General features: G+C 35.2%; 1 protein-coding gene across 3 annotated transcripts in view; it reads right to left on the reverse strand.

Moving 5' to 3' along the window:
* LOC118194263 (uncharacterized) overlaps nt 1-22,432 on the reverse strand; it is a 55,853-nt gene that overhangs the window by 9,299 nt on the left and 24,122 nt on the right. For all 3 annotated transcript variants that reach the window (XM_035365479.2, XM_035365480.2, XM_035365477.2), the window contains exons 3-4: nt 7,507-7,627; nt 5,147-5,371 (exon numbers count right to left, since the gene is read on the reverse strand). In XM_035365479.2, coding sequence (XP_035221370.2) covers nt 5,147-5,371; nt 7,507-7,627 — 346 coding nt within the window. The remainder of the gene's footprint in view (nt 1-5,146; nt 5,372-7,506; nt 7,628-22,432) is intronic.

The following is a 22,432-nucleotide window of genomic DNA, read 5'->3' on the forward strand; positions in this document are numbered from 1 at the left end:
TGGTTGTTCTGCTGATTATGGGCCTGATTTAAACCTTGTTTTAGATTTCAATGTTTCTATATTTAAATAGCACCACTAAGCCCTGTTAAGCCTCCAATTAAGGTACAGGAAGTTCAATCAGTCTCATATTTATTTACCACAGAGATACTCTGGCGCAGGGTAACTTAACACATCTCATTCATTTTATAATGCAAAAAAAAAAAAAAAAAAAAAAAAAAAAAAAAAAAAAAAAAATTATATCATCTCAAGAATTATCTAACGTGTTCTCTTCAAATACTATAATAAATCTAAAACGATGTATAAAAGAAATTAAACAAATAAAAAATAAACAGTTTTCACAGACGATTCGGCGCTGCTAACTTAATACGCATGTGCTACTCGTTAAACATTCTCCTCTATACGAAACAGACTGACGACAGTATTTTTGTTGATATGAAACACTTATTTTTTCGAATTTCATTAGAGATGTATTTATCATTCAATTAATTCAGTTCTCACTTCGCGGTAAGGCAAAAATAATAAAAACACAAAACATCTTCATTAAAATTTGAAAGATATAGAAAATCATAAAAACAAAATACATTTGAAAAAAAAAATTTTTTTAATTTAAATTAAAATTACAGTTTCTTCGCAAAAACAAGTAATTCAGCCAGCAAGCAAGAACACGGGTTTTTCGGTGCACAAAACAGGAAAGTTTGCTTTTGGTCTCACTCGTCAAAAAGATACTGAAGGCGTAGAAACTGATATAGTCTGTTGTGGATGCAATGCTGAGTTAATGTATGGGATAATTTAATAACTTAAATGATAATTTCAGAAAAGATTAAGCATAATTTAATTCGGAATAATAAAAAAAGACGTTACTTTGTTCTTGCGAAGCTTAGTTTCTCTAGATTGGCAACAAATCCGCTATTTTGCAAAGTTTGAAATGTAAACATACATGTCCGCCATCGCAAAATTCATTAGGCTTAGCGGCACTTAAACAACTTTTAAATTGTTGATAATTCTAAAACTATTGCATGCATATTTACTAACGGCATAAAAATCTTTGACCGGAAGATTAGAACAACATAATTCAATCATTTTTAAAGCAAAATATGCACAATTTACAAACATATAAGAATAAAGAAACTGAGCTTACTTATATATACTTTTAGGGCGGCCGAATGCAACCAAAATGGGAGGTGCACATGTACATGTTATAGCAGTCCTATATACAAAATTTCAACGTCCTGAGGCTATTCGCTTTTGAGTATGTACGTACGTGTATGTACAAACACCACGAAAAAAATATCTTCTGAATCCATTTTAAAGCAGTTTTACAATTCGTTTGGGAAAAGAAGAGTCCTTTTTTCTATCCTTAAGTATAGATGTCACGCAAAAACATCGTTAAATTGCATTCGATAGCGGTCAAAATGAATATTTTCGTTGAAATATGGTACCCGGAACTTTTCGTGATTACAGTACTTCCTTTACTTCTTAGAAGGAAGTAAAAAGAGAGCAAATTATGGAAATGCTTGAACGAAGTAAGTTTGAGCCAGAGCGAAAGTGGATAAGAACAGCCAAGTACTTGGATTTAGAGACAGCTTTACTTGTTTGGGTTCAGACAAGCAAGATCTCTGAATATCAGGACCTTTAATGCTAGAAAGAAGCAATGAACTTGCCAAACAAATGGGTTTTACATTTTCTGCAAATCCAGGATGGTTGGAACGTTCCAAGAAAAGAAATGGCATAGTACTAAAAAATATTTGTGCAAGTTTTACCGACCATGACAGCAAACTGGTTTCAGTCTACGTTGCTTTGAAAACTTAAAGAATATGGGAATGTCTTAAAGCAGACGAAATGGGTTATTTTTCCAAGTTCCTCTTACGATTAGCTCGCAGTAATTACGTGCCGTGTTCCGGCTGTCTTGATTTAGATGCTACTAAGAGCGCTGAAGGTAGAGAAATGCTTGAGCTGGGCGGTGCAGGAAGCTGAGATGTAGAAAGGGGTGTGACCAAAGTCACGTGAGCTCTGAGATGACATCTGATGGGTGTTGAAGTATTCGTCAAAACGTAACACATCATATAGAATACATGGGTTATTTTACCGCTGCTTACCCAATAAAACTTTTTGTTTAATTGACAAATGTGTTCAGGAGAGAAAATGTCTAAAGAACGGTATTGGTAGGATGCAATTCGGATGGCTCTGAAAAACTACTCTTATTTGTTATTGGCAAAAGTTTGAAACCGCGGTGTTTTAAGAATGGAAGAACATTACCAGTAGAATATACAGCAAACAAAAAGGCATGGATGGTAGCTACGATATTAACCCTTTCCGGCACGCTACCTTTTAAAGTTGGAGTTTTGATTTAAAAAAAAAATGTAGGCAGTCTAATTAGGCCTAGAGGAGTACACAAGTAAAATTTTGTGAAGATAGCACTTATCGTTTAATTCTGTAGGTGTGCCCAAAGTGGGCACAGTGATTAAATAGGGCTTCGAAAAGAGTGCTGAAATGAGCATTGTTGTCAATGAACTGACCAATGAGATGCGGATAAACAAAGAATACAGACTCTCAGTTGTCCTAGATGATCGGTGAGCCAGGTCTGGGCACACCTAGGGTTCGTCGTTTGATTTTAGGCAAGATTTCAAGGTAAAAATTTAAAACTAATATAGAATGAGGAAATTAGCATACATCCCAAAACAATAGAAATTTCTTTTCAAACAGTTCCTTTTATACCCTAAAAAAGTCCGGAAGTTTTCTCTGAAAAATGAGGGGCTTAAACAACTAAACATGTCTAAAGTATATGGACTGGTTTGTGTTGAGCTGCCATCTACTATAAATAAAAAAGGTTCAGCGTAACCTATGGTAACCTATCAATCCTTTTTCATTCAATTTTTCTGGGCGTACAGAAGGAAATTTCTAGAGACCGACCCTGGACACACTGTGCCGCAAAGAGTTAACCGATTGGATCGTTAAGTTAGATGGCGATTCTTACAGGAAAAGCGTAAAGCTGCAATGATAATTTATAATTCTCCGGCTCACCCCAACGTTGCATTGAAAGCTGTAAAGCTTATCCTTTTGCTCTGAATGCAACAAGTGTCTTGCAGCCTTGTGATCAAGAGAATATACAGAACATGAAATCTTTCTACCGGAAGCAATTCCTTCAAAAATATTTACTCGCAATCAATGAAGATTACTCGATCAATTTATTAGATGATCTTCATATGTCTGCATGGAAGTCAGTGACTCCAAGGACAATTGAAAATTGTTTTCGTCATGCAAGATTCTCAAAAGTATCAGATTCTTTAACATCAAAAGAAATGGAGAAGGAGTATACTGAAACTTAGCCGACAGTTAAAGAAATTGTGTGGAAAAGTTTATGTATTATTGGACTGCCCTAGTGTATCATCGGAAGAATTCGTTTCAGTAGTGATGATAATGTGTATACAGCTCCAATTATGGCAGACAGAGACATTTGGAAGTTTGTTCAAAGCTAACAAATATCATTGATGCAGATTCCATCGACGAAAATGAAATGAATAATGTTGCTTCTATTCCTACGTCATCCGAAATGAGGAACATCATGAAAAGTAAGCATAATTATTTAGATGCACAGTTCCAATGGTGAAATAAGTAACAAAATGGACGATTTCTAACAAAGTTTTGAAAATTTGACGCTAAAAAAAGCCAATACAAAGAAAAATAACAGATTATTTTCCAAAAACTCAATGTTTTGTTTTTCAAAAAACTTGAAAATTTTGTATTAAATTTCCTTAAGTTCTTGATTATTTCATTTTTATTAAATACATGCATATATACATATCTATGTAAATAAAATGTATTCTAATAAACTTAATTTTGTTGAATATATGGTTTTTTTGCAATAACCTTTAACAAGAAAAATTATTTCAGTCTCCTATGTTTCGTGTTAAATTATTTTCATTATTTTCACCGTACGTTATAAATCTCCTTCATAGCTACCTTCTTACTCTTAAAGATTGACCAAATGGTATATGGTATGATATGAGGGATGCAGCCCGACACTCCTGCCAGACTTTACGATGCCCTGTGGCCATTTTGCGGGCTGCGTCAGAAACCAAATGGTATATTGTTGTCAAAGACAAAAGTCTGCGGCAATTATCTTCCGAAAAAGAAATTCCAAGAGAACCCCAGATGCCCTCTTCCTCTTCCACGAACCAATAGAATGCACTAGCAGCACTACCTACCTTGCAGTAAACCTCGACAGAAAGCCTACCTTCAAAAATTATTTCAAGTAAATTCGCGAAAAATTTAATTATACTATTTGCAATAGATTCCCTCCTCTTGAACGCGACAGCAAGCTCTGCATTAAAAACAAGGTTGTATTGTGCAAGTCTGTCCTTCGCCATGCTCTCCTCTGTGCATCTTCTATTTGGGGGCCCAAGCTGCTAAACCCAAACTTGACACAAAACCATATTAATGACTACATTAGAAACAGGCGCCATTAATTTCTACCTTTCAGGCAAACACCACCAAAATCCAATTATCTGCAATCAAAAACACAGGCTCTTTCCACCGGAAAAACACTTTTATCCTGCTAACACTCTGATCATTTAATTCTCTTTTTCACCTCTTCTACTTTTGCAGACTTCGAGTCCCCATCTCTAATCCGTTTCGAGTTTTTTCTCTAACATTGTCTTCTGCTTGAATACCACAAATTTTAAATCAGATTTCCTTAGAGAATTTTCTCACCTGCTTTGCTGTTTCTCTTAAATGTGTTCTTGCTATTCAACTGATGAATTTTAAAATATACTTTGAAAATGTACGTAACAAGGGAAGCTTCACTCCCTATTACTCCATTCAACTTGTGATCAAGTCAAATGATCTTCGAAAATAAGTAATAGTTTTGCTTAAATTAAATTAATATGCAGTCTTCAAAAACAAAATGTAACTTTTAAATGTTATAGGTAGATATATAAATTTTTTTAGAAAACTAAATTTTGTTTAAACTTAATATATCATGTCAAGAAAAGATACTTTAATATTAACCAAAAATAAGACAATATACAAACGGATTGCAATTAAGAATAAGAACATTTTTAACATTGGACCTATTTCACTAAATCCGCTAAAGAGAAAACATTGAAGTAATTCTATAAGTTCTGTAACCAAGACTATGGATACTCACCCAACCACCTTGCTCTTCAACCCATGGACATATCTTATCAACTATGAAACTTGTTGTCCATCTATAAACTTCTATCGCAGAATCTCTTATTGATCGTATAGCTCTCAGAAATAAGTGCTTACAAAAGGAGAAAAATGCAACTATGGTATATCCATTGACACCATCTTTGAACACCCCACGACCAACATCTATCAATGATTGTCGATTGAAATTATTCAAACTAATCTGAAAATAAAATCAATGCTATCAGTTTATTTACTGACATTTTTAAAAAATGTAATTTTGCATTTGTGTCATAATCTAAAGTAGTTCTTATAAATTCTCAAATATCTGAAAGCTGTAGTCTCATTAATTTTTGTTGAATCTAGTAATACGTTTAGCTGTTTTATGACGCCATTAATAATAAAAGCTTCATGTGTTCCTCTGGACTCATTAAATTTTACAAGATTTGCTTCTAGCAGAAAAGTTTTCTTTTTTAATTAAGGAAATATATGTTTGAAATTTAGACATTTACACCTTACAAACGACAACAACAACTCCATACATTTTGAGCAACATACACAGTATTTTTCATAAAGAAGCCCTTCAAACAAGCTTAACCTTTTCATATTTGGTTAGACGATAAAATATTGTATTGAGAAATATTTAAAAAAAATTTTTGTGCCATTCAAAACGGTGCTTATTTATAGTCAGTGAATTTCGAACACATTTGCTACGTACTTAATACAGTATCATTTGGCTTTTCTTTACGGTAACTATACTCCTGCCCTTTGCGGTTGTTTATTGTGCTGACAGAGTTCTGTACTATGGTTGTCTCGGAACTAGAGATATAAAGAGACGAACCTGGCTGCAATAGTAACCTATGGCCAGGAGGTAAACCCCTAACATCGATAGCTCAAAGAGCCACAGGGTCAGACTTACTTAATTACGTGACACCAGCTGAGTTGCTGTACGGCTTATCATATGAATAACAGCATTTGCACATTAACGTCTACGGAGAGAAGCCAACTTTTGGGATCGTGATCTGATCCTCCCCGTGCGCGTAATGGCAAACCGCACATTGAGTTGATCAGTGTTAACGAATTTCGCTTAGTGCGCATGCTCAATGGTGTACCGTTGGTGTGGAAGGAAATACTGGCGACTAAGGGGGGGAATAAACAACATTACACAAGTTAGTCATGTTGTTTTTACTTTTTTTACAATTGCAATACTACGGAAATTTGTTGTGTGCTTATTGCATGTGCTTCTCGTGCACCTGGGTGCATTGCATTTCGGTTTATTTTGTTCATAAACATTACATTTAATATCAGTTACTTGACTTTAATTCAGCAGTTTAAACTAGTAGATTTATTCCTTATTTTGTGAAAGTATATATGAATAGAAAGTATGGTTAATATTCAATTGCTTTCATTCCTCAGAAGTGTAATCAGTAAACATTCAGCTAATATATCTTATAACATATCCTTTTTTGTAACACTTCTTAAACGAAAATTTGCGTAGTTTACAATCGATATTTACACTCTAAGTAATGAAGCAACTTGCAACCTAATAAATTTTAAAACCCGGAACTATGTACGCCCAGATGACACAATATCAACCATGTACTGTATTTATCTTCTTTAAAAATTGCGCCAAATTCTACTCTGGGCATGCGCAGTAAGCGAAATTCGTGTAACATTGATCAACTCAATGTGCGGCTTGCCATTACGCCTCCCGTGCGCATCTCAATTTGCGCATATGCTGCCGCACTCTTCGTGAAATTCTGTTTCTTCATACGAAGTACAGTGTGGCTTGGAAATTTGTGTCATGTGTTGAGAATGGATGCATTTGTACTATGTATTTGTATTACATCTGTATTACGTATCTGTATGTGATCTACAGTGAATGCAGTTGAATGAATAAATCGGCATTTGTTAAAAAAAATTATACTTGGAGATAAAAAATAAAATTTTTGCTAATGCAAGTTATTGAGTAGTGTCTTTTTTCATTAAAAAAGTTTATTCCTTTTTAATTATGCATTAAATTAATTATATACAATAAATAATAATGAATTAATTAAGCATGCCTGTCTTCTGTAAATTATTGCTAGAACATGTGCAAATAATGAGGAAATATCCTACTTTGTGCTAGTTTAATTCTTAGCAGGTAATACAGGACCGTGACAGAGAGTGCCTATTATTTGTTACTGAAATTTCTTTATTGATTATACTAAGCGTATCCGTTAAGGGGTGTTCGAAAGCTTATTTACGACACACATGAGCACATTCTGATGCACATGATAAAGTGAATGGTCAAAAAGCGATAAATGCTTGTTTTTTACAAAGAAAACACTCTTAAAACAAAAGAAATAATAAATATACTTTGTCACTTAGCAGCTTCACTTTTTTGCCTTCATCGCTTGCTTCAAATCTCGCACTTAGATCCTTAATTGCTTCTCCTAATTTTTCAAAATCTTCTGGAGTTTCATATTTATCAGGGGAACTAAGAATAAAAATTAATAACATTGATTCACCTTTTAAATAAAAGTAAATTATAAGTTTTGTGATACAGAAAATTTAGAATCTTTAAAAAAAAGTCATATTTTTGAAAAATAAAAAATATTTCATTTTTTTACTCTAAAGGGCGTCAGCCCAGAAGAGATATTAATTTCGTTTTGGCATTTTGCGTTGGTTCACTATAAATGTTGGTTCACTTTTCAAATTATTGCCACCAAATATGAGAGCCCTGAATTATATTTAAAGAAATAAAATAATGATGAATATGCATGAATGTATGTATGTTCCTCGCGCTGCGGAAAAACAACGATACCTAGAGACATCAAATTTCAATAAGCTGTCCTCCACTAGAATATGGGCATCTGGAAACTCGAACTTTGAATTTGGAATTTGTTTTGTTACCTATTTTATATTCTGTAAATCTTTAACGAAATTTTGATTAAGAAACTGACGATTACAAACCTAACAATGGTAACACTAAACAAAAAGAAAACAAAACAAAAACTTTATCTCCAGCGCGCAAGACTGTGTATCCGAAATTCTAAAAATATGCTCATTTTAAAATTCTTTGCGATATTGCTGTTGAATTGAATTTTATGGTTTAAGTGCGATAAACATGATATTTAATAAATAAAGGTGACAAACAAAACGTTAAAAAAAAGCCCCGTCGGACGTAATATAAAATCTAGGAGCTTTCAGATTTTTTTTTTTTTTTTTTTTTTTTTTTTTTCGTTCTTTCTTTTTCTTCCAAATATTTTATGTCATGATTTATTGACTCGGTACAAAACAGTTAAAATGGCAGGAGTAATGAAAATTTGATTTTCACTTACTTTTTTAGCCAATGCGTACTTTAGTTGAACTGAAACTGCGGCATTTTCGCCTTTAAACATTTTCAATGCATAAAATGTCTAAAAAATATTTACAATTTAAATAGTATTATTTAACTCAGAAACATTTTTCAAGCCTTAATAATTTTTTAATATCATGAAAAAAATAATTTTTTTATATCATGAAATTTTTTTAATTAATATTAAAATATTATATTTTTAATATTATTAAAAACTATTCAAAATTAATTATATTCATAAATTAATATAATTATAATTTCTGAATTTAATATTTTTTAATACTCCTCTCATCCATATTTACTAAAATATATGAACTTCTCCTTTCTTGAGGGCGTAATGTTTCTAGCTGCTTGGTATGCGCTTAAATTCATAAAAACTTTGTTGAACCATGTAGCGACTTATCGCTGAGTCCAAGTGGGTAAATGAAAAGTTCAGAGAAGGTTTAAACTCGACCTTTATTATTTCAAACTAAGATCACAAATGGCCCCTTTCTCGGGCTTACAGAAAAGCCTACTTGGGCCTTAACTCAAGGTAAGAAAATACAAAACTTCTGTAATGCTAAACTAAACTGAACTTAGACGAAGCAGTACAAAATTATCTAGCGTATTTGGACCTTAATTAAATTAACCGGTGAATATCAGCAGGCACATACAATAGACCGAACGGACGAGCTTAGTAATCCTAACCTCTTCTGATGAAGTAAGCGAAACTTTCATTTAAATACCCTTTCTGCCTCATTTACATGCAGCGCGATACTAGAAACATATTCTGGTAGGGAACAGTAGGTGAGGAACGAGAATAGACAGTCACTAGTATAAATAAAAAAATGTAGATTACAATGTACACTGGTTTTCCTAATTTTTTTTTTTTTTATTTTTTTATTTTTTTTTTTTTTTTCCATGGCAGGATAAAATATTGTTTTTCATTAAGTAGTTAAATTAGAATTTTAATTAGAATAAAAGAAATGTAATGAGACTCTAATCAGACAAATAAAATAATTAATCTTTATGTCTGCAACTAATGCTATGATTACATTTTAATAATGATAATATTATGAGATAATGCTATGATTACATGTTAATAATGATAATATTATGAGATAATGCTTTGATTACATGTTAATAATGATAATATTATGAGATAATGCTATGATTACATGTTGTTTCTGCTGCTGAATAGGTTAATTTTCATTTGAAGCTTTACATTTTCAATCACTTGTATTTACTATATATAAAAATAATGTACAGAAACAACGCAATCTTCATTCATTTAAATACCTTTTCTCTTCTTTCTGGTTATGGTTGAAACATTCATTTTTCCTAGCCATATTTTATTCTGCGAATGTAATATTTAATACATGTAACATGCACACTCTATATTAACTACCTGTGTTCACGTAATTGTTAGGATTTCAGTTAACTGCTTTAATAGTTAAGCCTTTTAGCAGTGAAAAATAAACTATTACGACTAAACTAGTAGATCGGGCTTAACAAGTGAGGTATGTATATCGCATGTCGGTCAGTTCGCTATATTTTAAACGCAGGGACTGTTTGCTGCTTAATCCCAGAAAACTTGGAGTTAGTGTCTCAAACTCATACAGCAGTTCTTCAAATCCCTTTTACTCTGCATAAAAACAAGGAAGTAGACATTGGAACCTCTGAAAGAATGGCTAGCCCCCTCTCACTCGGGGTCTCTCTACATGAGTGAAGAATTTGATTTTAGTGAACCAATAACCATAGCTTTATCTCCCTTACAGAAATGGTATTGTGTACGTCATCCGCCCGGAACAAATAAGTATTTAAATCGGATCTTGAATATAACATCTCGAGCTCCTTAACTTCTGTATTATTCAAAGATTGTGATGTAGCCGTTCCTCAATAGACACTAATGCCGGTTAGCTTTAAAAGGATTTATTAACAGAGCACACAGAAACGATTACAAACAAAAGAAATGTACATAAAAATGAAATATATACCAAATGGAACATCAAACATTTGAATAACATAGTAAACTATCATCATGGCGGCTGGAGGTCGACTGACGTTTTTTCATATCGCCACGAGATCGCGTTTAAATAAAATAGTTGGGTTACAGTTCATGAGTTCATGCGTTGAATAAAATAGTTCAATTACACTTAAATAGTTATGTTACATCCTCCCCCTCTGACTTCGTAGACGTCTCGGCAAGAAGTCAGGAACTGACATTTGTCTACTTTGTGCAGCGGGCGGAGAAGCAGATGAATGGGCTCCAGTTTGACGAGCAGTAGATTTAGCGTCACCAGCACCTTGTGCAACAGGTGCAGATTCGGGTGGTATTACACGTTTTGGGCGTCCTCTTTTCTTTAAGGGAACCACTGGAGTTACACGAGCTGAGTTTTGAAACTTATTTCGATCTTGATATGGTTTCAAGGCTGAAACATGATACTTGCCGAGGATTTTATCTGGTTCGTGAGGATCGGCAATATCTCCCTTACAGAAATGGTATTGTGTACGTCATCCGCCCGGAACAAATAAGTATTTAAATCGGATCTTTATCTATCACATATCTTTTAGTGGTTGGAGATCTTGTAGTCACTATCACATAAGGACCATCTCTCTTGGGCATGAATTTAGCAGTTTTCTTCATTGGACCTTTGATGATTGGGTGGAGGGTGACCCAAGCTTTATCTCCAGGAACGAATTTCGGAGTTTCTCTTCGTTTTTTTGTCAGCATAACGTTTCTGTTTATCGTGATGCAATTCGACTCTTTTGCGTACGTGTTGTACATTTCTTGCAAAACTTTTCAAATATGGAGTAATTTCGGGAACAAAATTATCGTTCTCAATTACGGCTTTTATATCATGCTTTACATCTTCTAAGGTTCGTAACTCTCGTGCTACTTGAAGAAAAGCAGCAGAATGTCCAGTTGAATCACAGTTGGCTGTATTCAAAGCAAACCTTATTAATGGCAGTTTATCTTTCCATGATTGATGGCCGTTACCAACAAGTATTGCTAAACGTGGTTTCAGATCTCTATTCTTCCTTTCAACTGGGTTAGATTGTGGGTGATAGACAGGAGTAAGACTTTGATCAATGTTCAAGATATAGCATAGTTGTTGCATAACAGCACTAGTAAACTGGGTACCATTATCACTTATTATTTTCCTGGGTAACCCAAATCGAAGGGCGACTTCCTCCAAAAGAATAGTGGCACATTCTCTGGCCGTGGCTTCCTTTAAAGCAAATAGTTCTGTCCACTTCGTGGCACAGTCCTGCACAATAAAAATCCATTTTTCACCAGACGGTGTTTCAGGAAGGGGACCGAAAAGATCAATTGACAAGGTCTCTAAACGTTGAGCATAGACTGGAGTTTGAAGTAAGCCAGATGGCTTTTGATTAGTGGCTTTATAACGACAGCATTCGAGACAGCTTTTGACATATTCTGCTATATCCTTTCTCATTCCAACCTAGTAGTATCTTTTTGCTATTCGATAAAATGTTCCTCCAGATCCATAGTGACCGGCCGTTGGCGAATCATGATATTCTTTCAAGATTTCTGCTTTTCTTTTTTGAGGTATAACTAGTTGAGCTTCTTCCTCTTCCGAATCAAAGGAATATCGGTACAAAACTCCTCTGTTCATAACGTCGACTCTTCCAGTCCAAGTTGCACAGTCTGCTTCTTTCTCTGGACTCTCAAAAGTTTCGATGATCTTTCAAAGATCATCATCTTCCAGCTGTGATTGCTGCTGGGCTAATAGTAGGGATTTCGACAGAGACAGCACACACTTGACAAGAATCTGTACTTGAGTGTTCACAAATAGGACGAGATCAGCAATAAAGTTCAATCGTTCAGGAATGTAATTGATAGTCAGATTGTAGGACTGGATTTGTAAGGCCCATCTTGCGAGCCTACCAGTTGGGGACTTTAAAGACATCAGCCAGTTCAATGGTTGGTGGTCAGAGGTGATTGTGATAGACTGGCTTTCAACATATCCTTTAAATTTGTTGAGTGCTCATACTACTGCTAAGGCTTCTTTTTCTATGGTGGAATAGTTTCGTTCTGATGCGGTCAGCAAGCGGCTGGCATATTCTATAGGGCGTTCTTCATTTTTCTCCCCTTGTAGCAACACTGCTCCAATGGCTACATTGCTAGCATCTGTGCGAATGATGAAAGGCTTCGTTCCATCAGCTTGCTTAAGAATCGGTGGGCTAATTAATTTGGATTTCAGCTCTTGGAAAGCATTTTCCTGTTGTGCTTCCCACTTCCACAGTGCTTTCTTCTTTGTTAAATCCGTTAACGGTTTGGCTATTTGAGAAAAATTTGGAATATATCGACGATACCAGGAACACATTTGTACGAACGATTGCACTTGCTTAACTGTTTTCGGCAATGGCATTTCTGCAATGGCAGCAGTCTTGTGTGGATCAACAGCTATAAACAACAGTAATGTAATGGCCTGAATATTTCACTTTTTCACAACAGAAGTGGCACTTCTCATGGTTAGCATTGAGCTTGAATAACGATAGACGTTGGAAAACTTGTTCTAAGTCAGAAAGGTGCTTTTCGAAGCTAGATGACAGCACGATGATATCATCTAAATATGACAAAGCAAACACATTATTAAGTCCAGAACGGAACTTATCTATCAATCTAGAAAAAGTGGCAGGAGCGTTTCTCAATCCGAAGGGCATTCGGGTAAATTTATATGTACCAAAAGGGCAAACAAAAGCAGTCTTATTTTGATCTTCTTCAGCTACTCTCACCTGATGATAACCGGATCTCAAGTCAATAGTTGACATAAAAGGTGTCGATTTTGCTTCACTCAACAAATCATCTATACGTGGCAAAGGATAAGTGTCTGGAACGGTTTGAGCATTTAGGTTACGATAATCAATGCATAACCGTACTTTTCCATCCGCCTTGGGAATCAGAACCACAGGAGAGGCATAGGGGCTTTCACATTCTTTTATGATACCTTGTTTTAGAAGGGAATCAAGTTCCTTTTTCAACAGTTCTTTCTTACTTGGGCTCATCCGATATGGAGGGACTGAAACAGGGGTGCTATTTCTTGTGTTAATATGATGTTCAATGAATGGAGTGGCTTCTCCCCCTTCTTTGAAGACAGTGTGATATTTGTTAAGCAATGCATCGGTTGCAAGCCGTTGGGCTGTAGTTAATTGCTGTCCTTCATTTTCGCGTAGTCGGCAGTTGTTTACAACAACTAGGGTTTCTTCCAGTACTTGGGATTGATAAGGTTTAACGAAGCTATATTTTCTTCGAGGTTCATCAGAAAAGTTCCACTTATTTTCAGCAAGATTTAAAACAATTTTAGCTTGTTGAAGAAAGTCAATTCCTAACAGAGTCGAGTTATTTTTGGCATGAGGCAACACAAGGAGCGGAGTTTTGAACTCTGCCTTCGAGAAGAATAATTTGTTCGGTGCGAAGTACCTCTTTTTCAGATACCAAACCATCAGCGAAAGACACCTGTAGTGTTGTCTTTTCAAATACTGCATCTTGTTTGTGCAGAATATGATAGAGGGATTCACTTGCAATTGAGTGACTAGCACCACTGTCGGCGAAAGCTGTACCGGAAACACCACCAATACTAATTCAAAATACAGCAGTCCGAGTGGAAGATAAACAGGATCGGATTTGGATAGTGCCAAAATTTGATGAATTTTAAGTCTTTGGGAGGTTACAGTCTGAACATTTAGACTTGATAAAACCAGTTTTTCCGCACCCATAGCATGTTAAAGGAGGTCGCTTTTCCTCTGTTTGTTGCTGACCACGATTTAAAAAGGTTTTGTGAGTTCCCTGTACTTCACTTGTTCGATTTTCTACTTTGTGTTTGGATGGATTAGTCGGTTTGTAAGAATAGTTTCGCCTGCCAGGAAGTGGAGATGTAGTTCGTATTTTTAACACGTACAGCTTTATAATCATCCAATTTCTGTACTAATTCAGATGAACTCTTTATTTTTCCCCAAGTATCAATAAAATGCTCCTTAACGTCACTACTGACTCTTCTTTTAAGCTGATCCGTCAGGACCAAGTCTTTGAGTGATTCAAATTCTGTAACATCGAGACTATGAAGCCACTCTTCGAGATAATTATTTAAATCGTAAGCAAAATCTTTCCATAAGGACCCAGGGTGTTTTTGGTGTGTGGTAAGTTTAATTCGAAATTATTCAGCATTTAATTTGAATCTTTGTAGCAGAATCTTCTTGATGTAAGAATAATCTTCTAATTTGTCTTTTGGTTCTCTTAAAATAATTTGCGAAATGTCTATAGGCAGAAGAGGTAGAAGATGAGTGATGTAATTAATTTATATTGTTAATTTATATTGATGTACTTAATTTATATTGTTGCGTGCGTACGGGTTCGTTATGAAATGAATGCACAAGTCCGATGAAAAATGAACAAAAATTTATTATTATCACAACAAAAATGCTTAACTTTTCTCAAATTATCATGCAGTATTACAATATCTCACAGTAGTTATCTTTTAACTACTCAAATGTCCAATAGAACGTAATTCGAAACAGCTAAAGAACGCTAATCCGCGAATTCGCTACAATCAACAACAATAGTTTTCTAAACAACAACAAACTAAACAACTGCTACAAACTGAGATGTTTTCCTCCTTTTATAAGATTTTAAAATCACGCGCTAGAATTTTCCAGTACTTTCTCGAAATCAAAAAGAGACATTTATTTATTTAACGCACGCGCTCTTGTATTTTTAATTTTTCCAGCTTAGCTTTCTTTTAATATTCGTCACGCGCTGCACTGCGCGAGAAATAAAACCATTTAATTTATAATTGAACTAACATTAGCTTTTTAAATACCAAATTCGTAACACTGCCCCCTTCCCAAGGACTGCACGTCCCGGGCAGTACAATCCCTGGACAGGAAGCTAAACTTACAACTGTGGCATAAATGCAACTGAGGCATAAACATTACATTACAATATCAAACAATATAAACAATAAATGCAATAACTAACTTAAACAAATCAAATGCTATCAAATACTACATACAAAACAAATACTAAATACAAATCAAATACTAAATACAAATCAAATACTAAATACAAATCAAATACTGAATGCAAATCAAATACACATTTATAAACAAAAAGGACCATGGTCTGATACTATTTACAATTATTTACATTACGTACTATGGCCATAGTAATAAGCTAACCTGTCGTAAGAGTTCGAAGACTCACGGATCCGAACCACAACGTCATTCCTGTTCAGCACTGTATATGGACCATCCGAAGGTGACTGTAATTTAGGACTCAGTCCTTTTCGTTGAATCAGGTTCCACAACCACACCTTGTCTCCTTTGTTGGATCTATGTCTAGTAGCTCTTGTGTCGCATCTGGTCTTCATTTTCTCCGTCGCCAAGTTGACTCGCTTTCGTGCAGAACGGTGCATCCCCTCAAATCGGGCCTGGGCATCTTGGATGTGTTCCTCAGGCGATGAAGGCGCATCCGTACGGCGATGAAACAGGCGGTCACAAGGCAGACGAAGGTCTCGACCGAAGAGCATCTGAGATGGAGAATAGCTGGTAGTCTGGTGTTTCTTTTCGACCCTAGCATGATTTCGGCTGTTTCTCGAGCTGGTTCTTTCGGACAAAGCGTCGGCATTTCCAGGTGAGGATCCCTTCTTAGGATGGATAGTCATGTCTTCAGATCCTGAAAGCAGTTTGTTGTTTTTCAAGTCTAAGGAAAAATTGTATTTCCTTAAAAAGTCCAATCCGAGTATGCATGGATCTGTAATATCCGCCACATATGCTGTGTGATGGTAGGCGGCACTTCCAAACGTGATGTTTACGTTTAACTTCCCAGTTATGTCGATCTTGTCACCAGACGCAGTCTGAAGGGTAACACAGGATGGCGTCCAAATAAGTTTATCTTTAAACTGTTCAGCTAAATCTTTCCTAATGATGGTAACATTAGCTCCTGGGTCAATGATCATACTGCAAGGAACTCCATCGATATTCCCATTGATAGACAGTCCGTTATTGTTGCCACTCACTCTATAAATTTTAAGAGCTTTAAAACAAGGTTTTTCACTATCTGGCAACCTCCGTTCCTCGATATGGTCACTAATTTGTTTACTGCGTTGTTGCTGGGAAATGGTCTTATTTTCCGTACCTCGGGGTGTTCTGCAGTTTCTTCGTATGTGGCCTTCAACTCCGCAGTTCCAGCACTTAAGAATTAGTTTCTTTTCACTTCTGTTCCGTCTCAAGCCACTGACTTGTCTGGTAAAATCATCTGCTTTATATTCCGTACCCTGGGGTGTTCTGCAATTCCGTCTTAGGTGACCTTCACTACCACATCTCCAACACCTTAGAGCCACTTTCTTCTCGCTCCTACTCCGTATCAAATCTTCGACTTGTCTGGCTAAATCATCTAAACGAGCCATCAGTTGATCCACTGGCTCATGGACTCGCACAGCTCTAACTGGGTAGCGATCTCTACTAGTTGCTTGCTGGGCTGCCTCGAACTTCATGGCGTACAACAGAGCGCTTTTTATGTCCTTTACATCTGCCATTCGAAGAGCTTTCTGTATTTCAGCATCTCGGATACCGTCGATAAAGTATTGTAAGGACAGGATTTCCCTTGTTTCTGTCGGGCATTCCGAAAAGGCGAGATGGGACAGCCTTTCAACATCCGCGGCGAGCTCCTGAAGTGTTTCGGTAGGCTTCTGTTGACGAGATTTTAATTGGAGCCTGCTGTAGTCTTTTAAACATTTCTCGCCGAAGCGCAGCTCCAAAGCCCCGGATAGAGCTTCGAAATCTAGTCTTTGATTTCCGGGAAGCGTCTGCAGGATATCCGCTGCGTCTGCTCTCAGAGAAGCGGCGAGATGACAGGCCTTAGCTTGGGAATCCCATCCATTCGCATCCGCAACGATAGAAAATTGTGTCCTATACACCTGCCAGGAGGTCTTCCCATCATATGTAGATAGTTTCAGAACGGAACGAGCAGGCATCGATAAAAATTTAAAACCTACAGAATTGTTTCCTACCGTCGCTATGCACTTCTTTAGACTGTCAACTTCTTTGGTGACGGCAGCAGAAACCCTATCATCAATTTGTTGTTCGACGGCAGAAACTCTCTCTTCTATATGTTCTTTTACAGAAGAAATTCTTTCTTCTACTTGTTCTTTTACCGAAGAAACTCTTTCTTCTATTTGTCCAACTTTAGTTTCAACCGCGTCTATTCTGCCTTCCATAGCCTCAAATTTATTTTCTATTACGCAGGTAATTTCTCTTTTCATTTCGTCCTGACCTGCTTTCATCTCGTCTTTAAGGGATTTCATCTCTTGCTTAACGCATTCCTGGCCCAATTTCATTTCTTCCTTAACGGATATTTGACCAGCATCCATTTTCTCTTGTACAGCTTTTATATCTTCCTTAACGGAGTTGACGGCTCCTTCCATCAGCAAATGCAGTCATCATTTGCCTGAATTGTTCTTCCATCGCTCTTGTTATTGGCATTCAAATCCCACTCCTGACACCAAAAATTGTTGCGTGCGTACGGGTTCGTTATGAAATGAATGCACAAGTCCGATGAAAAATGAACAAAAATTTATTATTATCACAACAAAAATGCTTAAATTTTCTCAAATTATCATGCAGTATTACAATATCTCACAGTAGTTATCTTTTAACTACTCAAATGTCCAGTAGAACGTAATTCAAAACAACTAAAGAACGCTAATCCGCGAATTCGCTACAATCAACAAGAGCAGTTTTCTAAACAACAACAAACTAAGGAACAACAACAACTACGAACTGAGATGTTTTCCTCCTTTTATAAGATTTTAAAATCACGCGCTAGAATTTTCCAGTACTTTCTCGAAATCAAAAAAAGAGATATTTATTTATTTAATGCACGCGCTCTTGTATTTTCAATTTTCCGGCTTAGCTTTCTTTTAATATTCGTCACGCGCTGCACTGCGTGAGAAATAAAACCATTTAATTTATAATTGAACTAACATTAGCTTTTTAAATACCAAATTCGTAACAATATTAACTTTCTCACATTGTCTTTCAAAAATTTGCAGGTAGGTTGCAATGTCAGAAGTTCCTGTAAATTTAGGTATTAGGTGTTGAATAGTTGTTTCAATTGCTGCAGTTGAAGCAAAGGTGGCATTGGATTTGAGCTAGCAGCTGCCAGGTTTAATTTTAAACGTTCCAATTCTAATAAAAGTTCTTGTTCTTTTCTTTGACGTGTCTCTAGATCGTTGCTTTCACGTTGTTTTTGTTGTCTAGTTTCGATTAAAGTTTCCAGAAGATTCCTGGTAAAAGCCTCATCATAAGTGTCAGAATTGACGATAAGATCTATTACTCGCATAGTGTCGTTTACAGTGAAACCCAGTTCTGTAGCGAGAGTTTTTAACCTTTAAGAGACGGGGCAGTTTGGAAAGGTTTCACTTAAAAAGACGGGAAATCCAAATGCATTTCTACCCCCTTTTAACTGCCATTGTAAAGGGAGACTACTACTCTTTTGGAACTTTTCCTGTAGGTCGCCTTTGGTGGTCGCCTTTGTTACTTTTCAGATAAGGGACTAGGGAATAATGTAAAAGAATTTGTTGAATTTGTTCTCTTTTCTGCTGTTTCTTTTCCTTAAACTAGGGAAACATATTATAATGAGATTTCGTAGCTAAATAATTGTCGTATGTTGGAATATTAACTTTTGATATTGCGTCATAATGAAAATACGCCTTAGCAACATTTGCACTCCTATAATTTGTTCATAGTTTATTCCGTTTTTATTTGTTTCCAAACTGAATTTAGTTTAGAATTACATATACTAATTAACGTTTTTAATTTATACTCGAAAATGATTTTTAACTATTTGTTTCTCGTATAAATCGGCAGTTCGCTTTTATTTGTTTCCAAGCATTGTGTAACAGTTTATATTTATATATCAAACACATCCCGTTGTATTTTTCTTATATTAGTTTAGTTTACCTTTTTGATTAGTATTCTTACTTATTCAGTTTAATTTATTGATTCCCCCCATTGTATCGTAAGTTATTTCATCATTCAACTACATTGTCGTTCAATGTTCTTTCTTGCAGTTTTGTGATAAAAGCTTTTTTTAATCCTTTAGCATTTTTTAAAATTATTTTCCTTTACTTTAAAAACAGATTTTGATTATATTTTCATTGCATTGCACTCCATTACATTTTGCATGTTTCAAACAGCAATATTAAATACAAAAATTACAATAAAAAGGGGAAATATAAAGAAAAAAATACATTTTGAATGACACTGAAAAGTTGGTGAAATTAATCCTAGTGTCAAATTGCTAAGATTTTACTGCTGAGGGAAACGAAAGGAATTTACGAAACCCCACAGTCCTGGGAGGCGCGAAGGTCACATCGCATAAATGGAAAGGGAGGTTATTCGGACAATGACTATCTCCGCACCCTGAAGGCTGGGGGGAGGGGAATTCGCTGGCCGACATTTCGGCCACAGCCGTCTTTTTGAGACGCTACAGCTCTGGCCGATATTTAGGCCACCCGTCTTTTAAACGTTAATCCTCTTTTCGTGCTTTGGCAAGGTAAGCCATAATTATATGAGAGGTCAGGGGGGAGTGAAAAGATGAAATTGAATTTGTTGTTATTTCGACTTTATTCACAATACATTATTTTAGAATTAATAATTATATCTTTAAGTAAAATGTATATACCCCTATTACACAGCATGTATAAATGTAAACAATGTTACTCGTACATTTATATGCCACTATTAAACAGCATTTATAAATGTAAACAATAATACTCCCAAAGTTTATTATTTCTGAGTCATAAAAATATCATAAAATGCCCTCATAAATTCAACTTGTATCCAGAAAATAACATATAATAAATTGTTCAAAAATTGTTTACTACTTAGCAAAACATACAAAAACATACATAAATGTCTTACCATAAGCTTTTATATTTAAGCTGAATTCTTCGAAATCTTAATCTTAACAAAATATTAAGCTAAGTAAGCAACACACAGTAACTCTGTTACTTTAATTAAATAGTCATTTGATTTTATTCATAATTATTTTCTTTCGCTTCAAGAAATATTTTCAAGACATGCATTCATTAAAGGAAAACAATCATATTTTCTTAAAGTATTATACTATAATCATTTTCTCAAAATGTTCGTCGAAAGATAAATCAACAAGTACAATATTTTATTTTATGTAGAATAAAACATTTAATGAGGAACAACAGCACTCAAAGAAAATAAAAATAATAAAAGATTTGACGTAGACACATCATAAATCATCGCTAGTCTAAACATTTCCGCGGGGGGGAAACATCTGCTGCTGTATGTCAGAATCGAAACTAATAAATTCTAATGAACAACGTCCATGAATATATTCAAACTTTAACATCAAAACATGCATTCAGTGAAACAATATTATTCACAAATTAATTTAATATGCGCATTAACATTTTAAAATAACAAATTCCAATTCAAGAAATAACGTTTGGTTAACAGAAAGCCGTTTGCTTTCCTTTAATACTCTTATGTAGTATCAATAAATGAGATTTCAGTAAAGAATTTACATTTGCTTTAAGAAGCAGCTTATAATAAATAATCAGTTTAAAAGAACTTTAAACTCAGATTAAACGATAATGTAAACGAAACTTATCTTTTCCGTTGAAATTGTCCAGTTGATGATTCGATGTGCTAGCAGCACGGTATGACAATTTTAATTCCAGAATTGGTTTCCAGAATATTTGACCAGTAGTCCACACCTGAAAAGAAACTGAGCCGATCTCCAGCAACTAAAAGTTAAATTCGGGAGTAAGGGCTTGTTAAAGCCAAACAGAAATTCTAAACATTTTGTTGCGCCATTTTGGATTCAAATTTAGTTGGGCGCCAATGTAATGTAGCCGTTCCTCAATAGACACTAATGCCGGCTAGCTTTAAAAGGATTTATTAACAGAGCACACAGGAACGGTTACAAACAAAAGAAATTTACATAAAAATGAAACATATACCAATTGGAACATGAAACATTAGAATAACAGAGACATAGTAAACTATCATCATGGCGGCTGGAGGTCGGCTGACGTTTTTTCATATCGCCACTAGATGGCGTTTAAATAAAAATAGTTCGGTTACAGTTCATGAGTTCATGGCGTTGAATAAAATAGTTCAATTACACTTAAATAGTTCTGTTACATCCTGATGTAGCGGTTCCTCAATAGACACTAATGCCGGCTAGCTTTAAAAGGATTTATTAACAGAGCACACAGGAACGGTTACAAACAAAAGAAATATACATAAAAATGAAATATATACCAAATGGAACATTAAACATTTGAATAACATAGTAAACTATGATCATGGCGGCTGGAGGTCGACTGACGTTTTTTCATATCGCCACGAGATCGCGTTTAAATAAAATAGTTCGGTTACAGTTCATGAGTTCATGGCGTTGAATAAAATAGTTCAATTACACTTAAATAGTTCTGTTACATCCTGATGTAGCGGTTCCTCAATAGACACTAATGCCGGCTAGCTTTAAAAGGATTTATTAACAGAGCACACAGGAACGGTTACAAACAAAAGAAGTATACATAAAAATGAAATATATACCAAATGGAACATTAAACATTTGAATAACATAGTAAACTATGATCATGGCGGCTGGAGGTCGACTGACGTTTTTTCATATCGCCACGAGATCGCGTTTAAATAAAATAGTTCGGTTACAGTTCATGAGTTCATGACGTTGAATAAAATAGTTCAATTACACTTAAATAGTTCTGTTACAAGATTAACTGCACTGAAGTGACAAAAGTCATGGGATAACAATATGCAAATATACAGATGGCAGTAGTATCGCGTAGAAAATGTGTAAATGCGAAGTGATTTGGCAGGGCTTTCATTTGTGTTTAAGTTATTCATGTGAAGAGGCTTTGACGTGATTATGGC

The sequence above is a fragment of the Stegodyphus dumicola genome, chromosome 1 (genome assembly GCF_044657685.1).
Source record: "Stegodyphus dumicola isolate Sdum_Otavi_A_Nest chromosome 1, ASM4465768v1".
Classification (NCBI taxonomy): domain Eukaryota; kingdom Metazoa; phylum Arthropoda; class Arachnida; order Araneae; family Eresidae; genus Stegodyphus; species Stegodyphus dumicola.